Source organism: Arabidopsis lyrata (genome assembly GCF_000004255.2).
Source record: "Arabidopsis lyrata subsp. lyrata unplaced genomic scaffold ARALYscaffold_4, whole genome shotgun sequence".
Classification (NCBI taxonomy): Eukaryota; Viridiplantae; Streptophyta; class Magnoliopsida; order Brassicales; family Brassicaceae; genus Arabidopsis; species Arabidopsis lyrata.
Window position 1 is genome coordinate 4,297,070 of NW_003302552.1, and position 11,720 is coordinate 4,308,789.

The 11,720-nt window shown below is 36.2% G+C and overlaps 3 protein-coding genes across 3 annotated transcripts; 2 read left to right on the forward strand and 1 right to left on the reverse strand.

Moving 5' to 3' along the window:
* The first annotated feature begins 585 nt into the window (after positions 1-585).
* LOC9314921 (receptor-like protein 12) lies at positions 586-3,921 on the forward strand. The gene has a single exon (XM_021029465.1). It carries the CDS (start codon positions 1,131-1,133, stop codon positions 3,795-3,797), a length of 2,667 nt encoding a protein of 888 aa, XP_020885124.1. The 5' UTR covers positions 586-1,130; the 3' UTR covers positions 3,798-3,921.
* Positions 3,922-5,100: 1,179 nt separating this feature from the next.
* Positions 5,101-7,618, reverse strand: LOC9314922. Its single transcript, XM_021029467.1, has 4 exons — positions 7,005-7,618; positions 6,768-6,920; positions 6,253-6,552; positions 5,101-6,177 (listed from the first exon to the last, which is right to left on the reverse strand). The coding sequence occupies exons 1-4, from the start codon at positions 7,305-7,307 to the stop codon at positions 5,284-5,286; spliced, it is 1,650 nt and encodes a 549-aa protein (XP_020885126.1). The 5' UTR covers positions 7,308-7,618; the 3' UTR covers positions 5,101-5,283.
* Positions 7,619-10,417: 2,799 nt separating this feature from the next.
* LOC110229403 (probable LRR receptor-like serine/threonine-protein kinase At1g12460) lies at positions 10,418-11,482 on the forward strand. Its single transcript, XM_021029468.1, has one exon. The coding sequence runs from the start codon at positions 10,695-10,697 to the stop codon at positions 11,382-11,384; it is 690 nt and encodes a 229-aa protein (XP_020885127.1). The 5' UTR covers positions 10,418-10,694; the 3' UTR covers positions 11,385-11,482.
* The last annotated feature ends 238 nt before the right edge of the window (positions 11,483-11,720 follow it).

Here is an 11,720-nt window from a genome sequence, read left to right on the forward strand (position 1 = left end):
ATTCAAATTTCATGATTGAATAACACCTTCTTATTGATTCATTTGATTTTTCCACTCCCGTAAATACTTTTTTTCTATGAATAAATTTAAATTTTCAACAAAAAAGCCCAAAATTTTAATATTTTAAGATTTGTTAAGAAAACAAGTCCCAAGTAGGCCTGAGCAAATAAACTGAACCGAATGTACCGAATCGAAATCGAAGAAAAAAACCGAACCGAACCGAACCGAAAATTTGAAAATAACCGAATAGATAGTAAATTTAATAACCGAAATAACCGTAACCAAATCGGTATCGAACCGAAATATTTCGGGTAACCGAAATACCCGAAATACGATTATATTTTCAACCTTTAACGTTAGCCCCAACTATTTAAGATTTTCACCATTTTGTTTCGAAAAAGGCCCAAAAGTGTTTTTTTTTTTTCAAATAAGCCCAAAAATATATAAATTTGCTTAAAAGTTTTTGTATTAAAAAGTCCAAAAATTTGTTTATCCTAAGGCCTCTAATTATTGGGCCGGGGCTGTTAACACTAGCACTTAAGAGCTCTAGTGTACTTGAAGCATCGAAGCAGAACTCTCGCCACCTCTCTCCCTCACTCACGCGACGTAAGAATGACGAATCAGAGAGTGATATAATCACTTTGACAAGTCCTTAACTTTGAAGTTTGAACTTCGACAAATCTACAAACAAACAATAATCCATGCCTCTTTATCACGTCCCTAAGACCCTAACTTTGAACTTTGACAATCCAAAAAAAATAATCAATGCCACATGTTATTTTGTAAAGCTCTAAGAGGTATAAACTTCTCCATCCTCCGATCCAAAAACGTAGCAAATGTGTCTGAACATAGGTTATAAATTTCAAACTGATGTGGATTTCCATTCCAAATTTTACGTTGGTGAAATTTAGTAACGTGGATTTCACGTCATGATTTTTGTGGCTCTTAGATATCAACTTGGCACATATGCATCATACCAAAAAAAAACTTGGCACTTACGTATACTTTTCTTCTGACCTTAGTTAGCTCTGACTTCTTCTAAGTCATGTTTCAATGAAAAACCTCCCCTTTATTTATATCATTTTTTTCTCACTTTCCTTAAACAAAATCATTCTTCTTAAAAACATTTCATGACGACCATGCGTTTGCATTTTCTCTCTCTACTCTTACTTTGTTGTGTCTCCCCTTCAAGCTTTGTCATTATAAGATTCATTACAAATAATCCTGTTGCTGGTCTGGTACGTTGTCATCCCCACAAGTTTCAAGCCCTTATACAGTTCAAGAACGAGTTTGATACCCGCCGTTGTAACCACAGTGACTACTTTAATGGAATCTGGTGTGATAACTCCACAGGTGCGGTCACGAAGCTACGACTACGGGCCTGTCTTAGTGGAACTCTCAAGTCCAACAGCAGCCTCTTCCAGTTTCATCATCTTCGCTACCTTGATCTCTCTCACAACAACTTCACCTCCTCTTCCCTCCCTTCCGAGTTTGGAAATCTCAACAAATTAGAGGTCTTATCCCTTTCCTTTAATAGCTTCCTTGGCCAAGTTCCTTCCTCATTTAGTAACCTTAGCATGCTTTATCAGTTAGACCTTTCCCAAAACGATCTCACCGGTAGTTTCCCACTTTTGCAGAATCTAACCAAGCTCACACTTTTAGACCTTTCTCATAATCACTTCTCTGGAACTTTGAATCCCAATAGTAGCCTCTTTGAGTTGCACCGTCTTCGTTACCTTAATCTCGAGGTCAATAACTTCAGTTCCTCACTCCCTTCCGAATTTGGCTATCTCAACAATTTAGAGGTCTTTTCTCTTTCCTCTAGTGGCTTCTTCGGTCAAGTTCCTCCCACAATTAGTAACCTAACCCAGATAAAACTTTTGTACCTTGACCAAAACAAGCTCACCGGTACTATCCCGCTTGTACAAAATCTAACTAACCTCTCTGTTCTAAATCTTTATAAAAATGATTTCTCTGGAACCATTCCTTCTTCCCTCTTCACTAATCCTTATTTATTTTATCTTGATCTTCGTGAAAACAATCTCACTGGTTCTATTGAAGTTCCTAACTCCTTTACGTCATTTAGGCTTGAGTACATGTACCTTGGGTTTAACCATTTTGAAGGAAATATCATAGAGCCTGTCTCAAAGCTCACCAACCTCACACATCTCGACCTTTCTTATCTAAACACAAGCCACCCAATAGACTTAAAACTCTTCTCTTCTCTCAAATCTTTGGTGCACCTTGATCTTTCCGGTAATAGTATATCTCTAGCCAGTTTAAGTTCAGATTCATACATCCCATTAAACATGGCAATGATGTTCTTAAAGCACTGTGGCCTCAAAGAGTTCCCAAACATATTCAAGACCCTTCAAAAATTGGAAGCTATAGACGTATCCAACAATAGAATCGACGGAAAAATCCCTGAATGGTTATGGAGCCTTCCTCTTCTGCATTTAGTGAATATTTTAAATAATTCTTTCGACGGTTTTGAAGGATCAACGGAAGTTTTAGTAAGTTCATCGGTGCGGATATTACTTTTAAAGTCAAACAACTTTCAAGGAGCACTTCCTAGTCTACCACACTCTATCAACGCCTTCTCTGCGGGTTATAATAATTTCACTGGGAAGATACCTATATCAATATGCACCAGAACCTCGCTTGGTGTCCTTGATCTAAACTACAACAACCTCATCGGTCCAATTCCTCAATGTTTGAGTAATGTGACGTTTGTAAATCTCCGGAAAAACAATTTGGAAGGAACTATTCCGGACACATTCATTGTCGGTTCCTCCATACGGACACTTGATGTTGGATACAATCGACTAACCGGGAAACTTCCAAGGTCTCTTTTGAATTGCTCATCTCTAGAGTTTCTAAGCGTTGACAACAACAGAATCAAAGACACATTTCCTTTCTGGCTCAAGGCTTTACCAAAGTTACAAGTCCTTACCCTCAGTTCAAACAAGTTTTATGGTCCTATATCTCCTCCTCATCAAGGTCCTCTTGGGTTTCCAGAGCTGCGAATACTTGAGATATCTGATAATAAATTTACTGGAAGCTTGCCGCCAAGATATTTTGTGAATTGGAAAGTATCGTCCTCCAAGATGAATGAATATGCGGGTTTATATATGGTTTACGAGAAGAATCCTTATGGTTTAGTTGTCTATACCTTTTTGGATCGTATAGATTTGAAGTACAAAGGTCTACACATGGAGCAAGCGAAGGTCCTAACTTCCTACAGCACCATTGATTTTTCTAGAAATCTACTTGAAGGAAACATTCCTGAATCCATTGGCCTTTTAAAGGCATTGATTGCACTCAACTTATCAAACAACGCTTTTACAGGCCATATTCCTCAGTCTTTGGCCAATCTTAAGGAGCTCCAGTCACTAGACATGTCAAGAAACCAGCTCTCAGGGACTATTCCTAATGGACTCAAGGCCCTCTCGTTTTTGGCGTACATAAGTGTGTCTCATAACCAACTCAATGGTGAAATACCACAAGGAACACAAATTACTGGGCAATTGAAATCCTCCTTTGAAGGGAATGCAGGGCTTTGTGGTTTTCCTCTCGAGGAAAGTTGCTTCGACACTAGTGCATCTCCAAGACAGGACCATAAGAAAGAAGAAGAAGAAGAAGAAGAAGAAGAAGAACAAGTGTTAGATTGGAAAGCAGTGGCAATAGGGTATGGACTTGGACTGTTGATTGGATTGGGAATAGCCCAAGTCATTGCTTCATACAAGCCGGAGTGGCTCACCAAGATAATTGGTCAGAATAAGGGCAAAATCTGGTAGGATATTTTTAGTTTTGAGTTTGAATCTTACATGTTTCTCAAATAGTTTTGTATTGAAGCATTTGCATGTATTTTATATGATGCTTTTGTTTCTACTTATTTTTATATAAAGTAAGAATGGTGAATTCTATGTATGCATATTGATTTACATCTTTAGTTTTTCCCAACGAACAAAATATCAGAGGCAGGGAAGAGGTGAATGGGAATTAGTAATAAAAAGATTAGATTGATCCACTCACTAACCTATGCTAATATGATGTATTATTGCAACGTGACCAACGTCACGTTAAAATGCAGTAAATACAAATAACAAATCAGAGGCGTGTTTTGACTCTGAGATCGATCATCAAGATTTAACCAATTTGCTTTTGTAATGTGTATACAAATCTTGACAGATTTATGCGATAATTCTTCCATGTGGATGATCACAATTTCGTTGGAAATTTGATGGAGATTTCTAATATATTAAAATTTATCAGAAAATGCCAATGATATTGTGAATGTTGAAAATTACTGATAGGGTATTTGTCATAAATTCCAAACAGTTGGGAATATTATCGTTAAAGCCATTTCCGATGGACGTTTTCCGAACAAATTCATCCAAAAGGTTTGAGAAAATTTTGGTTATCAGAAATTACGTAGGAAATTTCAAGCCGTTTGGCATGTTATCGTTAGATCCATTTCTGACTGATTTTTTTTTTTTGTCACAAAATCCGCTGGAAATTTTGATGTATATAACCAAGACCAAATACTAATTCTTAAACAGCCACAGCCGAAAGGTGTTCCATGAAAATTATTAAATCACTATTTTGCGAGAAAGTGAATCCTAGCCACTTGATCCGTGATGTTTAGGATGCTTGTAACTTTGATGGATTTGTACCTAGAGTATCTTAGCCATTGGGATAGTAGTATGACAAAAGTTAATATCAAATTTGGTCAAAATATAGGGACTAGTTGCATCCCATAAGGAGCATAGACTAATCGATATATAGTGTTCCATTTTCATAATGGTGCTTTAATGATCATTTAGTTAGAAACATTTATAAACATCTGTTTTTATGCCTAGAAATGCAGGTTCCAACATAAACTCTATTTTTCTTCTCATATCGGAAGCATTGCTCTATTATTTTCTCATATCTGTTTTTAGTACCGTCAGGTTTTATGGTTTTTACCCATTGCACACAGAACCGACAACAAAAAATTTCTAAAAATGTTAACTCAGTTTTAAGCTTTAACAGAAACTAAATCGAATCACCTACATTAGGTTCGGATTCAGGTTGTTTTTTTTTTCTTTCTCAAAAACATGCCAAAAAGGAACCCTGTTTTGATTTTAGTACATAAGCCAGGACAAATGAAAACTTTTTCTCGACTTATCCCAACACATTATCTCGACCATATGCACAAAAATACTCTCTCTATATCTCACCATCCTAACAAATCTACACTAACGAGTCACCAATCAATAGTCAGAAAAACAAAAACTAGCCCTAATCATCGTTAGTCAACATAATATGATGCAAATCAATCTGAAGTTTCTCATGAAGAAGAGACACATCCACTACATTCCCTTTCTCCTCCTTTGCCGCCAACTCCGCCACCGGAATCGCCGCCAAAAACCTCTTTATATATTCTCTACAACACTTTTTACCTTCACAAACCAACTTCTCCGACGATTCCTCTCTCTCATACATCAAACTCGAATCATCAAACTTTAGAATGTAAGCTTGCTTGCATCCTTCAAACAATCTCTCCCCTAACGAATCGATTACGCAATAACCATCTAAATCTGCCTTCACCACGAAGAAATGATCGTTCCAGCTAACAATATAAACCCTAGTTTCACCATTACTTGAGGCTAACGCTACTTCTTTCTCTACCTCGTCCCAAATCTGATCAAACGACATTAGACCATCCAACGAAGCAAATCTCTCCGGGCTGAAAAACCCGGTAATCGATTTCTCAGTACAAACCCTAACCGGTCGTAAATTCGCGGAAACGATCGTTTCCAGATCGAAATGCTTGTTTGGGAACAATCTCAGATACGATTCTTTGTCGCAAAGAGATTGCCATAAAGAAGAGCCTTGCGTGATTAACGAATCGAACTCTGTTCCTGAAGGATTTATGAGCTTAGGATTCGCATGGAACCAATGCGCCACCACCACTGCAACCGCCGCGCAAGCTGCTTCTCCGGCGGCTTGCTCGCTTCTCTGATCAATCGACGCTGAGTAGACTTCCGATTTCAGTTTCGATTTACCATTGCGGCTCACTAAATCCTTCATTACCCATTTGTTTGCCTCGATCGTTAGCTCCGTCGCCGCCGTCGACGGTTTTTCTGGTTCCTCCGAAGGTTTTGTTGATGTCTTTGTAACTTCATCTTCTCTCTGCAAAAATAAACCGGTCCGGTTAAGGCTCAAAAGCGAACCGGGTTTTGAAAATTGAGTAAAACATTTACGTACCGGTTCTCTTCTCCATGTCATGGAAAAGCTTAACCGTCTTCTCTTCCACCAATTAAACCCGGCTTTCTGACCCGGTTCAGATTGGTTCTCATCCCGGCTTGAAGATGACCCGGTTTCAACAATTGGGCTCCGTCCACCTGAACTTGACGCAGTTGCCGGAGATGAAGACGAATCAAAATCCCTTACACCGCCGCGGCGACTCGTTGACATCTTCTTTGGAATTGCTGAGTCAATGGAGACCTGACCAAGTTGCATAAAGTCGTCTGGTTCGGTTCTTACCTCGGAAAAAGTCACGTTGACCTGATTTAAATAAACAACCGTGTGTCTTAATTAATTAAGGATAAGGATTAGATTATTAATTTACTTTTTCTTTCTAAGGAAAGTCTTTAAAACCTTTCCATGATGTTTCCGAGATTAATTTAATATCCAATGAGAACAAGAATAATTCAAATTCAAAATGACTTTTGGTGAATAAAAAAATAATGTGTTAGATTTTAATTGACCAGATTAATTACCAAAAGAGTTGCTTCCTTCGAAAGTACGGAACCTTTTGACCGAATCGGAAGCTTTCTCTCCACCGTCGATTCTTGTTTCGACGCTAACTCCGACAAATCCAACGATGCTTTTCCGATCAAAGACTTTTTGTTTTTTGCGTCCATATTCTCACCCTAATGCCAAAAATAGATGAATTCAATTAATTGAGTTTAAACATCAAATTAATAATCCTAAAAAGGAGAATTAAGAAAACTCACGTAGAAGACATTGAAGGAGAGGTTCCATGGGCCAACAATGCAACAAACGCGTTCGAATTCTTCTTCCCATTCTACATGGCTTACGCCTAAAGCAATCGGTTTAGAGCTCGTATGGTTAACCGGTCGATTCGACCGATAGAAAGGGACGAAGCCTAATCCAAAACCGGAGACCGGTCCTTTCCATTTCACCTCTACCATCGCGGAAAGGTTCTTCCCTGCGGTTTCATCACCGAGAATAGCCGGTAATCCATCAAGCCTCACCGGCTTCACCGTCACGTGAAGCTTCCTTACCTTCTTTGCCATAGATTTCAGAAGTTATTAATTCTTCCTTTTTTCTTGTTTTCTGTTGGGGTTTTCTTTGTTATTAATTCCTCCTTTTTTCTTGTTTTTTGTTGGGGTTTTCTTTCTATTTTTGTTTCTTTTAGGTGTTTATATAATGTGTGACTAAAAAGGAGGCGATGATTTTAGTTTTATATATAGCTGTATGTAAATGTGTACGTAGAGGCGTATCATACGCATTGTATGTCTTCTAAATAAGGCTAAGGAAACGTAGAGAACATTAAAAAAAAAAGAATCAAAGACAGCAAGGAAAGAAGCCCTCCAAGAAAACACATAAAAAAAGGTCAAGAAAAGAGCGACTCGGTCAGCAAACGCAGCAAATCCGCGTTTGAGGCAATATGAGATAAGGAACAAAACATCACGTGTGACTCACATGGTCTGGTTTCCGTGGGCTAATGCTGACGTGCCCGTTACTAATTGGATGGATGATTTTCGTACATTGGTTTTGTTTTTTTGTTTTTTTCCATCATTCGTACATGGTTTAAGACAAGCGAAACATTCTCTCTCTGACTCTCTCTCTATACAACTTTTACAAGACAAGAGAACTTATATTCGGATTGGTTCTTCTACTCCTTTTAAGTATCATTTTAAAAGTTTGCTTCTAATATTTCAATATAAATATTTGGAAAAATATATGAAAGTTCATGGAAATATAATCTTTGTATTTTTTTAATTATATGATAAAAAAAATTAACTCGTTCAAAGAGGACAAAGGAATCCTAATTTTCTTTCCTAAATACATAATGCTTTTTTTTGTTCTTTAATACAAAATGCTTTTACGATAAAGGATCAGCAGTACAAGTATAAAGTTGCCACGTCAAGTCGGATAAAGCTACAAAATGAACGTGAATTGTTTACTCCAAGCAAGTTATGTACTTCCTTCCTTCCTAGTTCCTACCTATGGTAGAGGAGAACAGAAGATTCTCCTGCCACGTGTTTCTGACGGTTTATTTCCTATACGAGCACGTGCTTTTTTCTCCCATTTTGGTTTTTGTAACTCTTATTATCCGTTTCAGCGTTCTTTAGGCTAATATTTGTTCTATAATATATAATTTCGAATAAGGAACAAACAATACAAGGTGGTATGTAATAAGCAAATCAAATGGAATAACCGAATAAGTAGAATAAGTAGAATAAGTGTAATCGTCATATGAATTTCTTGTCATTTGTTACACGAATTTTACTTCTTTAACTAGATTTTAACTCACGGTACACCGCATGATAATTTATTTACTAAAAGTAGTGATTTTTTAAATTTAATAATTATGTATTAAATAGAAAAATTTGCAATTAGTATCATTTTGTAAGACATTTATATTTTTATAGTTTATAATTTTTATTAAGTAGTGGTATACCACAAGATAATTTTTATTTTATACAATCTTATTAAATCAGGCTGATTCGATATGTCTAATAATCGTGGTATTAAAATAAAATAAAATAAAATGAGGGTTTAATCTGTATTGAAACGGTATTGAAGCGGCGAGTTAATGATATTTTCAATTTTTATTAATGTTAATTCAAATATGTCCCGCCATATAATCCGTACCGCAATATAATCTGTTCCGTGCTATTTTTTTAATATGTTCAAATGTTTAAAATATTATAAACTTTTTATTGATTTTAGACTGTCCTGTATTGAAGCGGTGAATTAATGATATTTTAAATTTTTATTAATGTTGATTTAAAACCCGTCCTGCCAGGCCACCATAAAACCTCGTCCCACAATATAATTCGGCACATGTTACTTTTTATTTTTATATGTTCAAATGTTCATAATATTATAAACTTTCTATTGCTTTCAAATATATCAGTTATAATATTTCTGGTAAAATGAAACAGTTTAACTAAAAACCGAATTAACTCGTATACAAAATTTTAAATTTGGATGCTTGTTAAGTTAAGGTTCATGCTCATTCAAATTTGAATTCATTTTGATCTATTTATAATATGACTCTGAATCATTGTCTAAACATTTTAGCCGAAGTGGAACGTTGAACACGCACTTTTTCATTAATTGGGTAATATATGTCCGTTTTTAAAATTTAAATCATAATATACGCAAAAAAAAATTGAGATTTTTTTAACTTTATGTATTATATGATAATTCAAAACAGTTACAAAAAATAATCAAACAAAGATGAAAGGAGAATTATAAATTTAAATCAGAACCAAATCTTCTAAATATCTTTATTATTAAATATAGAAACATAATTAGTGAATACGATCGAATTTTGGTAATATTTGTATCCGATTTTTAGGCAAACACCGGTGCAAGATTTGGGTTAGATATAACCCGATCCAACCAATTTTTTTATGAAGGAAATTTCTTATCGGGTCGGGTACCATTTGTATCCGAAAACAATTTAACCATCCGCTAAAAATGTACTTCAAAAATACTAGTATAGATTCTGATTTTGTTTTCCCATTCAAAATTTTCTGCTACTATCCTTAGATCCATTAAAAACTGCAACGATCGTTTTTTTGTAATTGTAAGTTTGGATGATTTGCGGTATTAAAATTCAGATTCTCTGTTTCTTTTTGTGTGTTAGTGGTTGTCTTTGATTTATAAAAATAGAGAGTTCTGTCTAGTTTGTATATATGATCAAGAACACAATCAAAAGAATGACTCTCTTTTATTACTTAGGAAAACTCGTTCAAAAACCTAAGCCTATCTCTCAATCTCTTTTACAAACTCTAAACGATACAAGTCATATCACAACACAACATGTCCTTATATAACAAAACCCTATGACCTAATCATATCTCAATTAGGATAACACAAAGATCCTTTCTAGATAACTCCTAAAGGATTTACAATAATATCTCATTAAACCAATGACTTGTTGTTTAAGTAACCCACCGGTTAAGCTCCTCTCAAGCTTAAACCAACAATCTCCCCCTTAAGCTTGAAATCCTTGATCACCACATCTTGCACACCTATGAGCTCCCTCATTTCCTTGAACTTAATCTTCCCAAGGGCCTTTGTTAAGATGTCTGCTCTCTGTTCATTCCCCGGCACATGCTCTACCTCTATCAAGCCGTTTTCAACACATTCTCGTATGAAATGATCTGCGGAACAATAATCTCTCTGGGAGTATCCCAAAGTTTGTTGATACCCACCCCATAAGAATTCTTTTGTTGAGTGGGAACAATTTAACAGGATCTATTCCAATACATCTCTGTGATTTAAGCAAGATCAGACTCTTAGATCTCTCAGATAACAAGCTCAACGGCTTCATACCTTCATGCCTCAATAATTTATCATTTGGACGAGGAGAGGAATCTGCGTACAATAGGTTATCTATCACCACAGAGACCCTTGACCTGGCATTTTACAAATACACATTCATGGTAGAGGAGCTCGAGGTAGACTACTTTACTTTTCAAAAAATTGAAATCAAATTTGCAACGAAGCAAAGGTATGATTCTTACTTTGGTGGCTCTGGGTTCAACAAAGGAATACTTGACTATATGTATGGGTTGGATCTGTCAAGCAATGAATTAAGCAGTGTTATCCCAGAAGAGCTTGGAGATCTCTCAAACCTACGAGCGTTGAATCTATCTCACAATTTCTTGTCGAGTTCTATACCACCCAACTTCTCCAATCTGAAGGATATTGAGAGCCTTAATCTTTCTCATAACATGTTGCAAGGAAGCATTCCTCAACAACTTACCAGCCTTGATTTTCTTGCTTTATTGGATGTGTCTTACAACAATTTATCAGGAATCATTCCCCAAGGAAGGCATTTTGACACCTTCGACGAGAACAGCTACCTGGGTAATCCTCTTCTTTGTGGACCACCGACCGATAGAAGTTGTGAGGCTAATAAAAGCTCAGATGAAGCGGTTAATGGAGGAGAAGAAGGAAGCGATGAAGCTGCTATTGACATGGTGGTATTCTATTTTAGTACTGCTGCAACTTATGTGACCGCGTTGATAGGTATTCTTGTACTTATGTGCTTTGATTGTCCTTGGCGTCGAGCATGGCTCCGCATTGTTGAGGCTTCCATCGCCTCAGCAAAACGTATGTTGCCTTAAAGCATTTCAGCTCAGTTGTTATCATTGTGTTTCTGTAACTATATGTACTTTGGATTTTACCTTGCATGGTTATGAATAAGGGTCTCTACATTATGAAAGAGAGAAATAAGTAAAAAGTATTGAAATCTTCTTTCTGTCTCGTTAAGGAAACCAAATTCCATTTTCTATTTGCTTTAGTCTCTCTAACAAATTAAATTTAAATCCTCTGATTTTTTTTCTGTTCAACAGTTTAAATCCTCTTAAATTAAGAAGTTAAAGCTTAAAACTTTATTTTGTCCAAAAAAACAAAAAAAAGGGTTAAAATTGAATTATGGTGGAGAAGTCCTCCAAGTTCCA